This window comes from Prinia subflava, chromosome Z (genome assembly GCF_021018805.1).
Source record: "Prinia subflava isolate CZ2003 ecotype Zambia chromosome Z, Cam_Psub_1.2, whole genome shotgun sequence".
Taxonomy (NCBI): Eukaryota; Metazoa; Chordata; class Aves; order Passeriformes; family Cisticolidae; genus Prinia; species Prinia subflava.
Genome location: NC_086283.1, coordinates 44,756,063 through 44,779,140, shown reverse-complemented (window position 1 = coordinate 44,779,140; position 23,078 = coordinate 44,756,063). Strand labels below are relative to the sequence as shown.

General features: G+C 36.4%; 1 protein-coding gene across 10 annotated transcripts in view; it reads left to right on the top strand.

The window, feature by feature from the left end:
• Positions 1–23,078, top strand: part of BNC2 (basonuclin zinc finger protein 2) — a 346,571-nt gene that overhangs the window by 304,062 nt on the left and 19,431 nt on the right. For 9 of the 10 annotated variants that reach the window (XM_063423714.1, XM_063423713.1, XM_063423711.1 and 6 more), the window contains one exon: positions 6,926–8,892. In XM_063423714.1, the coding sequence (XP_063279784.1) occupies positions 6,926–8,892 (1,967 nt within the window). Of the gene's footprint in view, positions 1–6,925; positions 8,893–16,387; positions 16,453–23,078 lie in introns of all 10 variants that reach the window. The other variant, XM_063423717.1, reaches the window with a different exon arrangement.

The following is a 23,078-nucleotide window of genomic DNA, read 5'->3' as shown; positions in this document are numbered from 1 at the left end:
TGTCTTGTGAATTATACATATACCCATATTATCTGGTCCATAATCATCCATAACAAAGTGAATATTTTATCAAAAGTCAAACAACATGTTTAAAAAATCAGACAAAGCATTTAGAGCTAGTGCCCTTGCATCCAAATAGTTTCACAGGAGTTGCACAGGTGAAAACACGTTCATGAAGAGGGAAAAGAGTTCAAATTACTGATTACTGTTTCTTTTCTAGAATCAGTAAGAGACATTACCCCCAATCTCCATGGCTGCTTTGTAGTTGGCAAATATCAGTCTCATCCTCTTTCAGTATTTCACAATACTTTCAAGGCAATACTTTCAAGGGCATTTTAAGATTGATGAACCTGAAAAATGAAAAGGCATGCTGCAGTTGGGTACACTGTGAGGAGGTTCAGCCCCCAAAAGGAGTCATGTGTTCAGGTGTTTTCATACAAATCCATGCAGCTTAGTCCAGAACCAGCACCTCAGCAGGTTGCTTATTCAGGGAGGGGTCTGCACTTCTGGCATGCATCTTTGGGATAAGATATGAAACAGAAGACCTGCATACTTTTGGTCAATAAAGACCCTGAAGGCCGTTAAGCGAGAGTGTGGGTGGTTAATGTCCTGGCCAGGTTTCCTCTGCGATTATTGCATTCCACTGCCTTATGTTTCATCTGCAGTTTCAGCAGGACATGGTGTTCCTCACTTTCACTCCAAAACTGTTGAGCAGTGCTCCTGTGCGTTGTTACACAGCTGCTGTGCTCCACCATGGTGGTACGCCCCCAATATATATTCACACGGATTTGGCTCCACATAATGTTTCAGGGCTAAGTTAGGTCAAAATTATTTTCCAGCGTGGTCTGTGGAATTACTCCAGGTTTATGGTGCAATTATTCTTGATCTAAATTGCAGCCAGATTTGCCCCAGTGTCTAAAATACCAGTTCTTAAAGTTTGCACATGTCTTTGGGGGTCCTTTTGGTCAAAACAAAAAACTTTTTGCTGCTGAATGCATAAAGAGATGTGGCAAAGAAAGAGGAACCAGGGCAAGTACTGTTACAAACTTGGCAGCAAAATACGGATGTAAGTATGTGTATATACATGTATATACATGTATATATATATATATACATGTATATACATGTATATATATATATATATACATATATATATATATATATATATATGTATATATATATATATATATGTATGTATGTAAGTAAATAAAGTTTCCTTCATGCTAGTCTTCATCTGAACACACACTGTCAGCATCATTCTCAGTGTTACTCTGGGGAGAGAGCCACCTTCTCTTCTCCTGTAGCATGCAGGTATCTTCATGCCTACTTTGTGTCTTTGGGACAAGGTAAACAAGTGGTAAGAGAAAGAGGGTGCCAGAAGGGAAGAAGGTAAGAATAACTATCAGTTCTAGCAGAAAGAAGGCTGCAGTGAAGTCAGAATATATAGATTTCCATTATTGACTGAGACCTCAGTAGTGCTGCACTGTTTTTTCCTGCTGCAGCAATCTAACTCAAGGAAAGGACTGCTGACACTTAAACATGCATTTTTTTCATATGGTTTCCGTTGGTGAAGGGAGGCTGGTGGGAAGTGGATGAGAAGTGACAGCTGAGGGGAAAAAATTTCAACCATGCCTCTGTGCAGACTTAGTGTGTTAAATCTCATATTAGTTGCACATGTAAAATCACAGTGAACGAGTATGCACATCTTTTCTTCATGTTTACAGGAGCAAAGGTGACCGAGATTCAGGACTGTAAAATTCCTATCAGGAAAATGAGTATCTGATTGCATGTGTGACTGTATATTCCTGTGGAAAAGTAGATAGAGGGCTTGCTTTGGTCCAAATGAGATCAGTGGGAGTTAGTCAAAATGAGTTAGAGATGTTGCACATTGTCCCGTCTATACTAATGTGAGTTGTTGTGCTGCTGCACAGTTTTTGTAACTTTTACCCCAGGAGTAGTAGGACTACCCAGAGTGTAACAGTTTGAAATTTAATTGTGAAGCAAAGAGATGCTTCTGGAAAATTCAGCTAAACAAAAACAACAAACCCTATATCATGGAAATTATGAAGGTTTTTCTTTATTAGAAACAAATGTTGATTTTTTTTATGTCTACACCCTAATTAAAACCATTCCGTGCAATTATAATATGACCAAATTAATATATTTCAGTCTGCTTTTCAATTGTTACAGTTGCATTCAAAATGTTTCTTTGAGATCAGCTAGAAAATGCATTGCTCCTTAAGAAGAGCTTATAGAGGAAAAATTCTTGATAAACCCTGAACTAGCCTAATTATTTCATCAAACATGCAATATTTTGTAACAAGGAAACTTCACTGATATGCATCAAAAGCCACAGTTTAGATGCATATGCAAACTTACTAAAATAGGAAGCCTAGCAATGATTTTTTAATCTGTATAACTTTGAGTGATTCTCTAAAGTTATCACAGTAGTGCCTGAAAATAATCCTTGAGTGTCTCCCAGAACATAAAGCTAGTTTTAGAAGTAATCTAACTACTTTTTAACCTTTCTATTAATCTCAGCCTTGTATAGGCATCTCTCACTGTGTATCCAATCAGGTGTAAATAAATACATTTTTCGTATCCTAAGAAGTGAATACTGAAAAAAGCCAATGTTGTATATGTACACAGATGTGTTTCTCTGTGTATAGACATATAAAATTTCTGCTTGTAATGCAGTCACAGCAGTCATGGGAGCTTCTCACACAAAATGAGAATTTAAAATAACTGAGTTTGTAACAAAAGTTCAAGGTTTACAGTGTACGTTTATAGCATATGCTTGTGTAGACTGCCTTTATTTTCTAAACAGGCAGTTTTTAATTGGAAGGTTTTAAAACTGAATTGAAAGATTTAAAGGCTAAAGGCCTTTGGGAAATGAAGACTCACGTTCTCAATCCTCCCCAATTAAGCTCCTAAAAATCAGAGTGATCTTTGTGTCTATCCTCTGTTGTAGGCTGTTTGTGCCATTCAAGATAATCTTGACACCTCCACGTGTTCTTCTTGATCCAGAAGTTTAAGACAAGATGTGCTCTAGCATATCCTGACACACACTTGTCTTCCTAACATACGGTCAGCAAAATTTGGGAGGCAGGTTCAGGGTGATGAACCATGACATCACTTTACAGAACTAATGTCGTATGTGGGTCTATTTATTCAAATAGTAGGCTTGAGTGTGTGGTTAGAGTTAGAAAAGGTTATGGGTTATTGTCTTGGATCCTTGGAGGTCAGCTAATATAGTTTAAAGATTAAAAGATTTTCTTCATCTGAATTTGTGAGAAAGAGATCCACACAGTAAAATAAAATTTAATAAATAAATAAAACAAAACAAAATAAAATTGATTAAATTAAAAATCAAAGGAAGGTAGTTTGGACAAAGAAGGCAGAGCATCAATATATGATATACAGATTGGGCTTACTTGTCTCCTGCCTGGCTTAGAGCTGTATGCATGCAGTGGTATCTCTGTACTCACTGACTTCCTTGTACACATTGTCACTGGAGGCTTGGCTTAATCAGTTGTGAGCTGAAAAAAGTAATATAAATTGGAACCTTTTGTCATGAAGTATTTAAATGTTGATATGCTTTAATGGCTTTGGGGAGAAAATTTAGCATGAGAGATTGTAAGAAACAAGAAATCGATTACATGTAAGAAAGGACTTGAACCTCTAATCAAGTATTACCATATACAGAAAGATCCCTAGCTAGTTATAGCTAAATTCAAATGGGATAATGGTTAGATTTTTTTGTTAATTTTAAGTTTTATCAAAAAATGACATTCCTATTCACTCTTTATCTAGTTATGCATAATACATGCTTACAATAATTTATGGAAAGCTTTTACTGTGTAAATATTGAAGCATATGCTAGACAGTATCCATAAGCAGTGAGAGTTTTATGGAACACAGGTATCTGCTTATTTCTCTTCACTTTTGTTGTGCGAAAAAGGCCAGAAAGCTTCTTGCTGAAAATTAACAAGATAAAGCTTGATATAACTAAGAGGAGTAGACAAGGATTATTTAAGAGCAGCTTTCTGGTTCCCTGCATTTTCTATGACAGCAAGAGTAACCCCATGACTATCACACCCTCGACTGCCAGTTTCTCTCATCAATGGGACTTAGCAGCTGCTGAAGGTCTGGTGCTCCTTATTGTAAAATCTTAAACAAAATAAAACAAAGGGTGGTGGTGCTTCATCAAGAGGTAACTATGTAGCTAAGTGCTAGCTTTGCTCAGTGAAGATGTGGAATAATTCCCTGAAAGCATACAAGGAACCCGTGCCTTTAGAGACTTGCCTGCCTGTCCTGTGCATGCAGAGAGCTGGCTGTGCTGCCGATAGGGAGGGACTGTGCGACACCAGCTTCCCCTCACATGTGGGAGTCTGTTACAGGATCTCTACCTACTATTCTTATGAGCTGTGCTAGCTGTGATTAACTTTTGTTTATTTCTATATCAGTTTTTGTAAAGCATCCATCTGTTACATAAGCTTGTGAGTGATTTACAAATAAAAACAAAACCAAAATAAAATGTAGCAGTAGTACATTACAAGGCAGCCCGCAGCTGGCTGCGGATAGGAATCCTAATTCAATACAGGTAAGCAGTGTAAATTAGACAATGTTATTTCCATTTTTAAACTATGGGAGTTACAGTTAGAAGGAATTAACATTTGTGATTTGGGATGGGAAGTATGTGCGTATAGATGACGTCAGATATGATAACGAGGGCCTGGAATCAAAATCTGATTCAAATCCGGTTTTGCCGTTCCATGTAGGAACTACCCATATGTTGAACTGCTGTGGTTTGCTGGAAGTTGTTGAACTAGATGTAAGAAACTTTTGCTCTTACCCAAGGGGAGAGTAGCTAAAATTATTTGGGTGGAAAAAATCAAATATAAAATTGGAGCTTTAAAATATGAACTTGTCCTTTAATATTTTTAATGGCATTGGTGTTTTTTTCCTCCCATCCCTCAACCCATTTAGGGGTTTTTTTTGTTTACTTTTTTTTTTTTTGTTTTGTTTACTTCTTTTTCTTGTTGGGAGTGATATTTGATAGTCCAGATGATTTCTGTTAGATAGTACTGACTGTACTATCTAACAGTACTGACAGTAAAATACTGCTACATCAAGAACTGTAAGGACATAGGAATCAGAGATGTCCACTGTGCTTAGGGGTCTTCAAAGGTGAACACATTTCCATAGTAATGCTGTAAACCAAAACCTCATGATGTTTCGTCCATCACTATAAATACAGACTGAACATTTTCTACACGTGGGTGGGTTTTTGGGCTTTCTATCTGGGTCAACTGGGTAAGATTTTCCAAGTTAATTGCTGCTGAGGGTTTCATTGTGTTTCAGGGTTTGACTGTAAATGTTCATTTGTGGAGAATTTCTAAAGATTTTGTAGTTGTATTTAAGGTACTGAAACATACATGGCATTAATGTTCAGCATTAACTTTATAACCAGAGAGATGAACTGAACTGAACATATTCCAACTGAAGTAATAAAACCAAGTCTAATCCATTAAACACATGCTTTAGTATTGACGTTGCAAAATTATATTTTTTGGCACTGTAGGAAATGTGAGGGAAGTGAAGAACCAATCGTCTGAAGACTGAAAATAATTAATTAATAAATAAAAAAATAAATCCAGGGGGTAAAGGTGTTGGAGGGAGAAAAGTATTTTCAGACTTCATAATCAAAGAGTTAATGGTTTTTGCAATAGTGTGTAGTTCAAAGTCTTCAGGTGAGGTTCTGAACCTGAGACTCAAGATGTAAAAATATAAGAGGCAGTATGGTGGTGTGTTGTGTGAGGGTTTAAAACTGTTTAATGCATGAGGAAGTATTGGAATAATTCTGGTTTGATGGCCTTCCACATTTCTTGTTGGTTATAGTTACTGCACTAATGTTATGTCCAGCATTTGCCCAAAAGGAAAGATGCCAATAAAATGATGTATTCATTATATAAGTATTTTAATATGTTTTTATCAATACTTGCTGGAATGGATTGCCTGACATTACATTGCAGAATTTTTAAGTCTTACCTTCAGGCAAATCTCATGCTTACTAGCAAAAATGAAAGTGTGAAATGCTTTTTAATGTATATTTAACAACAGATAGTCTAGTGATTACTGATGTGTATTCCCTCTGGATTTTTCCCTTGCTAGCAGAAGGCAATATTAAGAGACAACATTTTTACACATTTATGCTATCTACATCCATCAGATCTTTACTTTTTACATATTTTTAACTGTCATTTATAACAAGGCAACAAAAAAATAATCTCTCAAGTCCAAACCTCACCAAGATTTCAAGCTTACAATCAATTGCCAGTAATAGTCCAGGAAAAAAGGGATTATAGTACAAGTATTATGTGCTGTTTTCAAGACATTTTGCCTTGCATCAAAGTTTTTCTTGTGAAATAGCCAGTAAATGGCTTCAGTCTTATATCTGTTTGTATTTAAGGAGCAAATCTATCAATTGCATTTATTTAGCTCTTTCTAATATATTGCTGTTTAATAGTGATTAAGGTACATTTTTTTTTTATTTTACAGTGGTGTACACAGCAACAGTTCATGTTTTACTAATGTATTCTAAACAGTAGCATTCTACGGAGATCACTGTTGTTAATATAAAAGTACGGAAAGCATTTTAGATCACAGAGTCCCGGGGTCTGCATTTTGTGTACTCTGACACTATTAAATTCAATCTGGTTTTGTAACTGTGACTCTAATTACAGTATTTGTAAGAATGGAAAGTTTTATTGTTTGGTCAACTTCTATTAACACTGTTTGCATCTTGTTTTTTGAGCTTAGTGTTTCATATTCAGGCAGCAGAGCACCTTCTTCAATAATTATGCAGAATCAATAAGCTTTTCTTTGTGTTTTGTCTTTGTTGTTTCTTTGATATGGCCTCTAGGATGCTGCAGGCAAGGTGCTGGACCGCTGGGCCATCATGTCCAGGGAAGAAGAGATCATTACCCTTCAGCAGTTCCTGAGGTTTGGAGAAACGAAATCTATTGTGGAGCTGATGGCAATTCAAGAAAAAGAAGGGCAGGCTGTGGCTGTGCCATCTTCAAAGACAGATTCAGATATAAGGACTTTTATTGAAAGCAATAATCGCACCAGGAGCCCAAGTCTCCTTGCTCACCTGGAGAATAGCAACCCTTCCAGTATTCATCATTTTGAAAACATCCCGAATAGCCTTGCATTCCTGCTTCCATTCCAGTACATAAATCCAGTCTCTGCTCCACTGCTGGGGCTGCCTCCAAATGGCCTCCTTCTGGAACAGCCAGCAATGAGGCTCCGTGAACCAAGCCTTACAACACAAAACGAATATAATGAGAGCAGTGAATCTGAAGTTTCCCCTACACCTTTCAAGAACGAGCAAGCATCCAGCAGGAATGCTTTGACCAGCATCACAAATGTGGAGCCCAAAACTGAGCCAGCCTGTGTCTCTCCTGTTCAAACACCTACGCCAGTCAATGATTTATCAAAAACAGAACACACAAAAAGCTCATTCCGAATTCACAGAATGAGGAGAATGGGGTCAGCCTCCAGGAAAGGAAGAGTGTTTTGCAATGCATGTGGCAAAACTTTCTATGACAAAGGCACTCTTAAAATCCACTACAATGCTGTGCACCTGAAGATCAAGCATCGATGCACTATTGAAGGCTGCAATATGGTCTTCAGCTCTCTCAGAAGCCGCAATCGCCACAGTGCTAATCCCAACCCCCGCCTCCACATGCCTATGCTAAGGAATAACCGCGACAAAGATCTAATCCGTGCTACATCAGGTGCTGCCACTCCTGTCATAGCAAGTACAAAGTCCAACCTAACTTTAACAAGCCCTGGGCGTCCACCGATGGGGTTTACCACTCCCCCTCTAGACCCAGTACTACAGAACCCTCTTCCCAGTCAGCTGGTCTTCCCAGCTTTAAAGACTGTCCAACCTGTTCCTCCTTTTTACAGAAATTTACTTACTCCTGGAGAGATGGTGAGTCCTCCAACCTCACTCCCAACCAGTCCCATAATACCAGCTGTGAGTGGCATGGAGCAGCATCCCCCTCCTCCTTCAGAGTCATCAGTACCTTCAGTGTTAATGCCCACCCCAGAGCCCAGTGCAGACCTTGCCCCCAAGAAGAAGCCAAGGAAGTCAAGCATGCCAGTTAAAATTGAAAAGGAAGTTATTGACACTGCTGATGAGTTTGATGATGAAGACGAAGAGGTGAATGACAGGAGCACGATGGTGAATGACATTGGTCATGACAATCACTGCCATTCTCAGGAGGAAATGAGCCCAGGCCTGTCTGTGAAAGACTTTTCCAAAAGTGACAGAAGCAGATGTATATCCAGACCAGACATAAGAAGGGCAGACAGTATGACATCTGAAGACCAGGAGCATGAGAGAGACTATGAAAATGAGTCAGAGTCATCAGAGCCTAAATTGTGTGAAGAATCCCTGGAAGGTGATGATCGCCTCCACGAACCTGGTGAAAAATCTATGATGCACAGTGACCGACCAGATGAAAACCACAATGACTCTTCCAACCAGGATGTCATTAAGGTGAAGGAAGAGTATACAGACCCTACATATGATATGTTCTATATGAGCCAATATGGACTGTACAATGGAGGCAGTGCCAGTATGGCTGCTCTTCATGAAAGTTTTGCTTCTACATTCAACTACAGCAGCCCTCAGAAGTTCTCTCCAGAAGGTGAAATGTGCTCCAGCCCAGACCCCAAGATCTGCTATGTTTGCAAGAAAAGTTTCAAGAGCTCCTACAGTGTGAAGCTTCACTACCGAAACGTTCATTTAAAAGAGATGCATGTCTGCACAGTGGCTGGCTGTAACGCTGCGTTCCCATCACGGAGAAGCAGAGACAGGTCAGTAAATATTAATTGATTTTCTGCATTATTAAATGTGTTGAATTATGGAAGAATAGGCAATTTAGGCTATATGAAGAAATATAGAGATGCACAGTAATGACAAGTGACAATTGTGTTCCCATGACATTGAAAGAGATTTATCACTTTAAGATTTTCATTGTTCCTTGGCATTCAGAATGGTATATATTTTGCCATTGCCTTAAGTGACTGGCTAGATAATAAATGCCATATACTTTCTATATTCCTGTGGACATGTGTATTGTACATCTGTTTATAGACTACAGCCCTCATTACATTTATTTTCTTCTCCCTGTAACATTTAAACCAAGAAAATCTTCTATTAAATGTATAGTAAATTATATACTATACAAATATCTCCATGCATGCATATCAAACTATAGAACTAGGAAGGAGGGCAAAGGTGGATGGATGGTTGAATGAATGGATGGAGATAGGTAATAAAGGACTGGAATTATTTCCATCCTCATAGGGCCATACAAAAGCAAAGAAGAAGCATTAGATGGTTGCTCTTTACTATCTTTAGTTTTTAAAACTAGGTGCTATGTTGTAGTGATAACAAGTAAGTTATCACTACAACAAGAAAATCATTATCTGTTTCTTTAACCTATATACATCCCTATCCGCTATGATCATTTAGTCTACTTTATTGTTTTCTGCATGTGAGCAACTCTTTTCTCCATCAGTGGAAATTATGCACATTCAGAGAGAAAAGGCTTCCCTACATATTTTTAAGATCAACCAGGGTATATTCTGCTGGCCCTTCACATGACATCATGCCCAAGCTATGCTGCATCAATACAAAAGCAGTTGGGCTTAAACAGAAGCAGCTGGTCAGTAAACTCTTTGGTTTAGGGGTTTTTTGTTTTGGTTTAGGGGATTTTTGGGGTTTTTTTTAATAGACTGTTCTTTTTGATTCTTGAGGAAAATGCAATATAAGTGGAATTTGTCAAGGTGGTAGGATAACACAGTTATTTCATACTTGTGGGTATAAGCTCTCTCATTTGATGATCGTATTGTCATATAACAAAATATCTCTGGTGCATAGAGTAATGGTGAAATTGGGTCACCTCTTTTTCTTTACTTGTGTTTCATATTTTTTCATTAGGCTGTAAAAATTTAGCAGACAGAGGAAGGAAATTAAACCTAGCTAAACATTTCAAACACAACTCCTGATATTTTTTTTGTATTTTTTTAATTGAAATTTATGTCATTTGAAAGGTAATGTTTCTCATCTTATAAAATAAAATCAACTTAGTGTTAAGGATACCAAAGAGCCAAAATTCACTGTTATGAGGAGTACTGTCCCCAAATATCTCATGCCTTCCCTTATCATTTATGAAATCCACTAAACAGAAAAATATGAACAAACATAAGAATACGAGGTTAAAATAGCTAAGAAGGACAGTCTAGAAAGTTTGCATTCCGGTAGGTTAAACTACTGGATACAAAGTAGGTAGATCTGAATTAAGACCTTTTCTTGCTGTGTGCTGATAAGTTTTATGAGTCGTGAATTTGACTAGGGAAGTATGTGAATCAGAGGCATAATCTATGCCTCTAAATTTACATGTGTGCAATCCCTTTCAGTTCCTGAAATAATGATCTTTGTTAGCCAAGAATTTGGTTTAGCCAATCTGTTTCCTAAGTAAATTATGAAAAATCAGTCATGTACTACACAAAACAGCTTTGAATTGAGCTTGTGAAGCAAGAGCTGACTAACTTTAGGATTTGGAACCTTATGCAGTGTATTAAATTTCAGCAGTAATATACTGAAAGATCAAGGTAGTAATAAAGTTAACATAGTAAAGATTTAGATAGTCTAACAAAGAATGACTGTGATGACATGCATAAAATATTTCCAAAACAAGAACCTGAAAATAGGGCACATTTTGAAATTTTTGTGATCTGCATAGGACACTACAATTAAGCTTATTGAAAGCAAGTGTGAAATAAAAAATTGATTTAGTATCCTAAAATGAAGGCTGCATATTTAAAGATAAAATTATTGTTTACATATCATTTTGAGTTGTGTAATGCACAGGGCCATCTTCTTACATCATTCCATTAGTAACATTCAGAATGTGATTTGGTTATATGTTGCACCTGGGACAAAAGACTTTTTTTGCATATTATATTCTTTCATTGCAAGGATTTTAGAATGTTTCTGTAATTCAAAAAATTCAAAGGTGTGGTGCAATTTTTGTGCCCTAATAGTTCTTGTTAGTTGTTTATCAGTTTTGGGTTTGCAACAGTAGTCAGGAAATGCCTTGAAAGAACCAGGAAACTCTCTCATGGTTCAGGATAATCCTTTTAGACACTTGAGCAAGGAACATATACAAAACTTCCCTGTGCTATCCATTTTTATACAGAAGTGCAAAGACTATAAATGTGCAGAAGTGAAAGCGTATGTACAACATGTCAAAGAAAACAGATGAAAGATTTAAATAAAATTTTCTAATACTTTGTCAAAAAAGAGGCAGTTTTGTTAAAAATAAAGTTAGGAAGTAAAAGTTAAATTAATATATTCTCTCCCCTTTTTTGTGATGTTGGGTTTTTTTTTGGTTTTTGTTTGGGGTGATTTGTTGTTTGTTTGTTTCTTTGCTTTGTTTGTTTGTTTGGGGGTCTTTTACAAATTGTTTAATTACCAAAAAAAAAAAAAAATCCATTTGATTAGTTTTAGGGTTTTTTTTTTCTCATGTTCCTTTTAAATGTGTATATATATATATATATAATTTTTTTTTTTTTTTGAGAGAGAGAGAGAGAGAGATTGTATATACAATTCCCAGCTTTTCAGATTATGGAGATCACCAAAAAGTTAACTGGATAATTAGATTAACAGGATTGCAAAGTGAGAACTTCTTCTAGCCACTTAAATCAATTTCACTTAAAAACTCAGGAACATTTTGCTAACAATGCTGTATGAGAAATAAGGTTTAGCTACCTACAGCACATAGTAATAACTCCTGGATAATATTTGAAATGGATTTGCATCCTATTTTGGACTCATTACAAAATTCACTATGATTCGCTTGTGTCGTGATTCACTTAAATAATCTTTGGTTAGCTAGACTCTTTGCTTTGAAAATTAAAATGGATTTTTTTTCAGTACTTTCAGTACTATCTCTGTAATGAAATCAGAGTTTTAGCCATTCCATAGCTTACAGTCTTGTGAAGTTTTAATCTTTCTTTTTTGTCATTTTATTAAGCCTATTACTAACATTTTATTAATTATATTAATAATCCTATTATGATTAGTTAGCTAAAACTCACAACTCTATATATGTTCTGTAATAAAATACAAATTTAAGTAGAGACAGATAACATTGACTGATCCTTTTTGTTTCCTTTAGAGGCATCTAATTTGGCTTAAATCCTTTTCCAATGCAACTCTAGTTAATCAAAGGTTAATCAAATATTACCCCTGCCTTGTACATACATAAAACTCCAAATTGTTGACAGTGGGTGGAGCTACTGTAATACTGGCTTTGGAAAGGAGGGGTTGTGATACAGACCGCTTGTTACCAGAGGCAGTCGACCACATCAGGTGCAAAAACAGTGCTGCTTTCATGAAGGAGGGGTTTTATCTGTGTCAGAGCTGCAACCTCCACTTTGCAGAAATAATCCTATATTAATTCGTGCTAAAGTTGACCCAATCTAGCTTTATCATTTCTACATCATTTGTGCCAAGGTCAACCTGCATAAATATCCCTCTGCCTGAAATGTTGAAATATCTCCTGAAGATCTTTGGATAACCTGTGCTACTCCTACAAATTAGGGTCAAGATAACCAGAAGACTTCAGAGTCTCGATTCACATGTGTTTTTTTCAATTCCAGAGAAACTGAAGAAGGAGGAAGGAAGGCAGAGTAAGAGTCCTCTTTCTTACTATCAGTGACCCAGTAATTCTGTTATCCCTTCTAAAAATTAAGCAGTATTGCTTTCCAGTAGTCAAGCTCTGCTGAGCCTAGAATATGATATTCACTATTCCTCTGAGCTACAAGTAACATTACTCATTAAATCAGCCTTAATACCTAGATTATTTTCCTCAGAGAAGTCTTTCTGACTTTCTTTATGTTAGAAGCACTGGACTTGAGTAAACCACTTTTTCTTCTGTATGTCAACAACCTCTTCCTGAATAGCCATTAATCCATTTCTGTTCCTGCATTTACTTCAGATGTCCTTTCTTTTGAAGACATGATGTTCAAGCTAACTCTTGTTGCAAAAAGACAATGGAGAGTTAATAGGAGAAGAGACCATTATAAAAAAAATCATCAAAAACAATGTCATAAACCTCCTTTGGAATGAAAAGACATCTTTTCAAGTAACTTTTTAGATGGAAAAGAAATGGGAAGAAGATACGTTCCCTTGACTGACCACTTTAATGGAAAAATTTGTCCTTGTGGATTGAATTCTCTCTGGAGTCAGAGATCTTTCCTGCAATTGAGAAGAAAGGGCCAGTTGCCACAGTGGTTAGATTCCCCTGGGATCTCTTTCCCAGCTTCATCTATGAATTTTGTCCCAGCACATGTTGAGTTTGCCTTACAAAGAGATAGATGTGGTTAATCCTTGAAGTCAGCACTGAGGTACAGCTGCTCAGGGAATGATCTTGAACTGAGGATGAGACATATGCATGGAAGAAGGGAAGAATTATTTCCTGACCAAAGCAGACAGCAATGCCAAAGTTTCATCTAAGTCTGTGTTGAAGAGCACATCCAGAAGTAAAAGTCTGAAAGGTGCAACTTAGAGCAATTGGCTTCATTTTGATCTCTCACCTATAAGAGCCAAGAACTTAGTGGTCAAAACTAATGATGAAATAGGTGGCAGGTGGACTTTTGCCTTCATTAGGTCTTGTTGAGAAAATACTTTTTTTTTTTTTTTTTTTTTTTTTTTTTTTTTTTTTTTTTTTTGAGGATAAGTAGAGTCATCTTCTCAGTTAAACTTAGTGCATGCTAAATCCCCATTTCAGCTCTGTACTGACACTATTAAAATCAGTGGGTTTTAAGCTAAGGCACAACATTTAAAACAATAGGTTACTATGTTTTCATTTCTCTCAAAGTATGGAAAATAAATTATTTCTTAGTGTACCTCTTCAGAGGAACAAAGCAAAAACTTTTCATTTTGTCTGTCTGCTTCTTAAGTAGGGTTATTCATTGCTCAGGTTTGTTTTTTAGGTTTATGTTTTCTCAAAAACTGAACATGCATGAGTATGCTTGTGGATGTGTGTGTGTGCATGTGTCTGTGTGTTCCACAAGATGGGAAAGGTAGTTGAGCCCTATGAATAAATTTAAAAACAAAATAATATCTGTTCAGAGTGACTTATAAATAGATATGAGTCAACTATTGGTGCCAAGTGTGATCATGCCATTTGATTGCAAGTTAAATCAGTCCAGATTTAAAAATGTAAACTCCTTGATTTTTATGGAGCAAGACATCTGTAGGTGGTTTATTAAAACCTGCTGATGTTTCCAGAACTAAATTTGTGCAGATATGGGCCTCTGGGTAGCTGTATTGTAAAAGCAGATACTTCCGGCCCTGTACAGGTATGCTTGAATAAATTAACATCAGTTACCTATGATGAGCCACTACATACATTATCAAGGGAGGTGAAGATGTGAGAAAGCTGTTACCTGCCTCCTGTTACCACCTCTATGACACAACAGTACCCATTTTTAATCATCCTACTGGGCTTGGAATCTTCTACAGATAAGTTTTTAGAGAATTATTTTCTATAAATGCACTCAATTCTAGCTCCAAGAAATAAAATACTGATGCAAACATCAGTCCATGATAATTATTACTGTAATTCCCCAAATATAATTAGCTGTCATATATAGCTTCAAATTCCTCCAATAAGAACAAGGAAATCCAGTTTTAAGACATTAGGTGTTTGATGAACCATTTTTCAAGAGACAAAAATTATATCTGATACATTTCAAAAAATATAAACACATTTTACACCTGTACTATTGTTTCTGGACGTGATGCAGTTCACAAAGAGACTAGCTGCATATCCAATACAATTGAATGAACCATTAGGTTTTCTCTTGCAGAGACACTAAGATGTGTGTCATTGCTAATGTTCACATAACTCTTCCTTACCCAAGAGAAGCTGTATCATAAAGAAACATTTTGTGCCACCCCTAACACAGATCTACTGATCTAACCTCTTCCATGAGTAGTCATGTTGAACACAGACTGCCAGTCATATTGCATACTCACCAATGTGAACAGGAGAAGCAGAATTAAAACTAGAATGAATAGAAAAAATGTCTTCATAAGATTTTTAAATAGTATTTAAAAGAAAATAAGTTGAAGCATGAGGCTGCTTATGTGAGCAAATATCAAAGAATCAGATTTGGTATGGAGGGAGTTTATTTCCAGCTACATACAAGTCTTTTATTTGGGGTTTGAATTGGAGGTGGTGGTTGTTTTTAAAACAACTTGCTGTCTACATTTTCTTGTTCTCCTTTGGTATACAAAATTATATCTCTTAGAGAGGGAGAATACAGTTTTTTTGTGCAGTTTAAGAAGCCTCATTTTTATGTGAATTTGCAAATAAGCCAAGGTATTTTCAGTGACTTGAAAAGCTTATTTAAACAAACTGCTACCAGGATTAACATAGGTGGGAAGCATAAGTAAAACATTGAAAAGACTAGCCAGAAGCAAGACATGTATTGAGCAATATTTTTGCCTGGTATGTGTTGTGGCCAATAGTGTAAATGTTTAATGTGTTTTGTCCAAGTTTTCTGCATAAGTTCTGTGTTTTTTCTGTTTGGTGAATGAGGGTATTTGGGAAGACAAGATGGGAAACATGAGGGCCTGTCATAATATCCTGGTTGCCCCTGGATTCCTAGAAAATGCTAGATGAACCACAAATATTCCAGAGAGTGGGAGACAATTATTTTCCATTCACCTGAGTAAGTGAAAAGCTGTTCCCCTTTTATGAAGATGTCCCATCTTCCCTAGAGTCTTTTGGAAGCAAGTTCAATAAAACATCTACCCACATTAGTTCCCTCTGGGAAAGCCTCTAGCTGTCCTTTTAAACTTAAGAGCAGAAGGTGAAGAATGGTGAAGGAAGCTGTACTTTACAGATAGAAAGTAACATAAAGACAGAACTTCCAAACGTCTGGGTGGAACAAGACACTGCAGCTTGAGAGATGTGGTCCTCTCAGGTGCAGGAGTCTGGGGAGAAATAATGAAGGGTGAGGGAAACACATTTGTGGCAGGAGTAGTTGTGTGTTTACTGCCCTTTGGATTTACAGCTTTCAGTGAAGGACAAAGACACTCAGGCAGGTAAATGCTGTCATACATACATTCATGATCCATTCACTTGTCAGCTGTGCATGTCTGTTTGAAAAGAGGAACTTTCAATTCAAGAAGCAAACTTTTCATCAGATCTTATGCCATGACTAAAGATTATTAACAGCTGAGACCATTTTCTTTTCCCCATAATGACGATGCTGCTCTTTCCCCTAGATTTGAGCTGTTTCATTCATTGGAACATGAACTGAGTGACTGTGTTGGGACATATACGAATTAATGTGAGTAAGAAAATTGGTGAGGCAAATCCTATGAATGAAAACAAACAAACCAACCCTAAAACAAACAAACGCGCACACACACACACACACAAACACCAACAAAAAAACCTCAAAAAGTGAAAGAGGGAAAATTTACCAGGTGTAGATGACTCCAAATAGTTACAACATTTTTTGAATTATAGTGTCACAGTCTTATCAATATATCTAGACAGAGGTTGACGCTTCAAAATATATTTTGAAGTAGCATTATGTAGCAGGTGATCAGCATAGTAAAGCAAAGATCATTTGGATTTCTGTGCCATTGCTTTTTGACAAAGTATATTTTAGCTACTGAGGCAAGTGAGATAGGAGAGTTTTCCACTGATACATATCTTGGTAAAAGATGTTACTCAGAAATAGTTGGCAATTTATAGGCTCTGGGGAAAAGAAACCCAAAATCCCACTTCTCAAAATCTGGGACAGTTTCTACGATTATACAAACTGCTAGTCACCAGCAAATATGACAGGGAGTAAAAGAAAATTTGTGAAGTAGAGCCTGTAGTTTCAGAAATATACTGTTCAGTTATAAAATATTAGTGGTAAAGCTAAAAATACTGCTCACTACTTATCTCAGAATGTTCCTGAAGGAAGACACACATAGTTATGAATGAGAGTCAAGTGCTCCTCAGTGTCAAGGAAGAGACCACTGCATAGGCACTGCAAGTGCACTGTGAGACACTGTGCACAGCTTTTCATTACCCCTTCATCCTGACCAGCAATACTAGATGTTTGCTGTCCTTTGTCTCTTCAGGCAGGCAGTGCCACACATCATGTACAGGTATTTCTGGTGCTATGCTGTAGTACTTCAGTAGAAACCACTCATTCACGTCCAGCACGTACACATAGAACATTCTCTAATGGTACTCCTAGAGGTACCTCAGAGGTCTTCTGGGGCCTGGGGTAACGCAGGAATATCTCAGGTGAGATACCACTTATGGCTCGTCACAAGTTGATCTTTTAATGGCAAACACTGGATATTTCCTGACAACAGTTTTAAGCTCACTACTTCTAAAAAAAAAATCTAAAGCTTTTTGTAGTGCTTCCTGTTTTCCAGCAACATCTTTTAAATGAGCAGTTTGCCATGTGCTAAGAAAACTTTTTTTAATTATTATTTTTAATTAAGAGTCTATTTAACATTTAAGCTTGCCCTAAATAGCATTGCTTTAAGAGATCTGTCTAAGAAATAATTTAACATTTTTGCCATGAGGCACCTTCAAGCTTCATATAAATGGACCTGGAAGAGAAATGAAAGTGTTTTAGATTTGCCAGAAATGTATGCTCCTATGAAACAGAAAGATTTGCAGAACTTTGTTGGCATTGTGAATAAATGTAAAATTGTTTGTTTTGTGTGGCAAAAGGAGGAGAGATGGAAAAAATAAGATTGTAGTAAGATGATATTTTTTGCTTTGTCATTTTGGTTTTCCTTTTTTTTTTTGTTTTTTTGTTTTTTTGTTTTGGATAAAGGGGGGTAAGAAAGCCCCAAGCTCTATGTCTATGTCAAACTATATGAGTCTGAAATACAAGATGCAAATTATAGGGTTTATAAGTTGTTATTTCCAATATTACTGATTTTGATTTTAGTGCTTTACAAACTTTATTGCTTATTTTATTAACTAGGGAAAAGTGTTTCACATTTCCAGTGCAATATGGGGTTTTTTTCCTTTGTTTCCCTCTTCCTCTTTCTCTCTCCTTTTCTTTGTTATGCTGGAATAAAGAAAGCAATTACAGTTCAGCCACTTACAACTGAAAATACAAACAGGACATAGTTAATTTTTCTGCCTGTAAACCTTAGGTTGTACTTTTGTGTTTTACACACAATATGTGGAAATAAAAATAGACCAAATGTATATGTGTGTCTGTGGATGTGTGTACTGAAAGAAAGACATACATTATGTTATTAGATAAAGATGTAAAATTACAATGGATAGAAAGAGAACTTGTAAATGAGGTAAATGAGCCCTTGTTTCAAGAAAAAAATGCACGTAGATTGTATCTTATGCAAGACTGAGGACCAAGATTTCATGAGGAGGAGTCCTGGCAGGAAGGATAACAGATCCTGCACTGGATGTCTCTCAGGTCTGATAGCCAGATAGGGGAACAGCACTAATTCTGCAGCCTTTTTAGCCTGTTCTGTCACAGAAGGGGCACTGCTGGGTCAGTCAGCTCACTAGTAATTGTGTTTTACAGACTTCTAAAGCAATTGGCTCAGTCAGTCCCAATTCAATAAAAGTGTAGAGCGAGAGTGAGAGCACTTTTGTTCTATTTTTTACTTGAAATTATTTCATTCAGCAGTCTGTCTTTTTTATTACCAGGATTTGACATTAGCACTCCAAGCTATATTAGCATCCATTTCAGCAGTTCGGTAATGGTATTAAAAAAACACTTAACTTCAACGGTGAATGGTTGTATGACAGTACCATAAAAATCCACATTAAAAAAAAACTTATGTATTTGTCCCTGCAAATTATTTTTCAGTCATTTAACCACTTCAAAACTACACTCTTTTTACTCGTATTTGCAAGAGCTTTAGCAGCAAGAAAGGCTTGTAAAGGGGCTGCAACTGCAGCAACATTGTCATAAAGAGAAAAATGAAGACATTTGAAGAAGAAAAATGTGATAGGAACATGCAAGCACACATACATATACAACAAAGAACTTTCATTTTGAGTGGGTGCCTATCGTTCATCAACAGAAGTAAGATTTTTAAACTCAAATCACTTGGGAGAAAATCTCTGGCATCTTCCAGGTCTCTGGGATTTAATTTTGAACCCAGCACTCTCCAAGCTTGGGACAGCAGCCTAACTATCTTGGCACTGCAGCGCATTCATAAATGACTGCATTAGGTTCTAAATTTTGATTAAACATTCTGTAATTAATCAATGGTAGACATGAAGCAGTTGGCAAGGTCCAGAGCTGCAAAATGTTTAGGACATAAAGCATTACAAAGTAATTAGAATGTGCTCCTTCAAGAGAAGGATTGCCTTCAATAAAGAGGTAAATGATAGCATCATGTTTATTGTGGACGTAGGCAGCCAGTGCAATATGATAAACTGCAGGAGATACACGTATCAGTAATCATCCACATTATTAGTGTCATTAATCATAATTCTAAAAATATGACAGCAGCAGCCAACTTTTTGACCAATTTTGCCTCTGCCTGTTGGCCGTTATAACTTCACTAATAGACTGCAGAGCTCCTGTGCGTGGCAGTTTGCATTGAGAATGGAAGGTTAATTATATTTGAGCTGCTGATTCCTTCTCTCCTCGGAAAAGACTGAGCACTTTGACAATCCCAGGAGCTCACTGCTGTTAAACCAGTAAAAGTACTTTATTGAAATTTTCTTTGTTGGTCAGGAATGAGTAGATGTTTCAAATGAGATATAAGGGCCAGACTGGGACGGCCGCTAATGTTTCTTCCAAAATAATCCTTGGACACAAGCTGAACTTAGATATCTTTGCACATTCTCATGTGGATGAGTAAAAAGTTGAGAATTTAATAAATGCTGACAATAGCATGTATGGAAGAATCTCTGAGGATTGAAATTACTGAGAAGTCGGGGCATCAATGAGATGAGGTTGTAGGATAATCAGCTATTAGTTTACCTGATAGGGGTTCTTATTTAGTAATGTAAAATTACTAATAAAGGAACCCTGTTAAAATGCCATATCATATTTGGTTTTATAGTTCCTCTGGTATTATATCAATAAAACCAGCGTTTTTAGACAAACATTAGGAATGAGAATTACTGTTGCATTTTGATCAAAAAAAAAGGTTTACAAATTTGCTGTGGTACCTGAAATTGTACAAAACTATCCCTGGATCTCAGGTTTTATTATTATTTTGAACTTGAGGTTCAATTAGTAAAGAGTCTGTGAATCTTGTAGGCAAACCATGAGATAATGTATTGCTGTGCACCAACATCTGAGAGGAAAGATTTGGCTTAAAAGCAGAGCTAGGGAATGCTAGGAATTCTGCCTCAATTTTGTCTTTATTTCTGCATTTACTGAAAAACATGGAGTTCAGTAAAATTCATGAATGGCATCCTGAACTGGAAGGTTTGTTTGTGTAAAAAATTGCAAAATTATCACATTTGGCTGTAGTAGTAAAATTAAATGAAGGATGAAAACTTCTGATTACAAAACTTGGATCATGTAATATTTAGATCATTTAGATTTGAAAATAAATGTTTATGCGCATATTCTTCATCCCTTCAGTATTTCTTAAGGGAAAATACACCTTGTGTCAAGGACTAGCAAATACTTCAACACAGTGGATTTGAGAACTTAATGCATGACTGCAGTGCACTGCACCAGCTTCTTTGTAGAACTTGTGTAAATTGTAGAAAAGCTTTGGAGTGGTGGCAGTGCTAAGCACCTGTTATGCCCATCAAAGGACTTTGCCATATGTATAATGATTCTTTGTGCATGTAACATTGTGACACTGTGTTAGTTCACCTAGAAAATATTCTGTCAGATAAATCCTCTTATTCTTAACTTTCTCAACCAGTCCGGATATTAGACACGAGTGCTGGCTATTTTGTAATGCATCTGTTTTGCTTCCAGGCAGCTAGTAAAGTGAGAGGTTGAAGTGTTGCAACACAGTTTTGATGATTTCTGAGTAACTTTGCAAGTATGCCAGTTGTTGTGCTTTTTGTTTGTAACATCTTTTGATCTTTAATGAACAATAGTCATATATTAAGAGTGCAACATAACCTCAATGCTTCTTAACATACACAACTGTTGTGAAAAGGTAATTCTGTTCACAACATAAGGACTATTTCACTAAACACTTCAACAGGTATGTACTGAATTGTTAGTCCTTTCAGAATCCCAAGTCTGACAGACTTTTTTTTTAAATTATTTGGTAGCAAATATTGCCATCAAATATCAGTTTCATATTTAACCAGAGTATTTGCCCACACAACTATCCTGCCTTCCTAAATGCTACCACTGCATTAACATTTTTTATGCATTCCATGGTGATGAAAAATTATTTTCTGACTCTAACTGTGGATTAAGTATGCAAAAGGCATGTTTGCCACTGCCAACAAACCAATAATTCTCACTAACATCTTCAGAGTTACAACATTTATAAAGTTGCAAAGTGGAGTAAACAAACCATCTGTTTGGCTTTACCATATATGTCATGCTCTCTTATTAGCATATTACGATTCATTTAGTAAACAAATTTGGTGATTTTGTTCATGTCAAAGTTAGAGGGAGCTTGAAGATGATTAACATTCCTGGGGCAGGCACATTAATACATTGCTTCCTCTGCAAAGTTAAATGGCTTCTCAGGAGAATCACCCCTTGTTGACAAGATGAGACTGTCAATTTTGTTTGCCTGCCACATTAGGGGCCATAAGGGGATGGGAAGCTCTGAGAAAGAGTAGCAGTGTAGGCAGCATAATTCACTGTGAATTGAAAAAAGAAGTCTAATTCTGATAAATGGTCGACCCCAATACATCCTACCTGTTATTACAACAGACGTGCTGTATCTGTGCAGTAAATTAGTTAAACCCCTAAAGAGTTTGATAGGAGCTTATCTTCAAGTGAATAATTTGAGTGTAGAGGGAGCTGTCTTCGTGACCAGTGTGAGTGATTTGTTTCATATTGAAAGGGATTGAAATGACTGGGCTCCACATCTTTAATTTGCAAGAACTTGCTTGTCCTTTATTTCCTGTATTTAATAAGCACTGGGGTTTTTTTAGTTTTTTTAATAGGTGCTGAACTGTATTTTACCTTTTGGATTTTTTTCCTGTGAAAGGTAAATATTTTTCAGATTCTATGCAATTTCAGGCCTGAAGAACTGATGCTATTATGCTGTTCATCTAGAAATGCCACAGTTTTATCGGGTAGTATAGTATTTTTGCCTTGACTCCTTCTGAAGTCTAGCCCGTATACTTACTTTTCCCCTTACGTTCAGAAGCAAATTAAATATGATCAAATACATGGAAGCACTAGTGTATAGACTTAAACGTTGTCCCTGTTCAGATAAATGTTAATTTTATAATTTAGGTCAGAGCAGGATTTCAAACTGTTACTATCTTTGCCTAGATTTATGGGTTTCTTTTTTTTACTTTTTAATTAAAACAAAACCAAACAAAAACCCTGTATAAAAGACTGCTGATAGAGTGGCAAAATTAGAACAGTAAGTGAGAAGATAATTTCTTTAACAATTTCCATTACTAATTAAATTCCAGGAACTGTTTTATTGTTGATTCTCATAAGCAAATGGGAGAAATGATTGCTGCTTCTTTCTTGAAGAAATATCAGAATTGAGGCCATATCTTTCTCATAAATATGTACATTGTTATATTTAGCCAGAGTCTTACTTTCTGGTTCTTTGATTTTAGTTGCATGAAACTCAGCACATTCAATCTGCAGAGGTTCTGAGAAAGCATAAAATTCTGGGTTTACTTTCTGTAGTGTTCACCTATTCTGAGCCTTTCTATGAGTTTCAGTCTTAAACAAGCAGGAAAGTGACATGAAATTGAGGTAAGAGCATACTACTAAATTGTTTTAGCAACGAAAATCATGTGAAAATTTAAAAGAAAACCATAAGTCATAATTCTCTTCACCTTTGA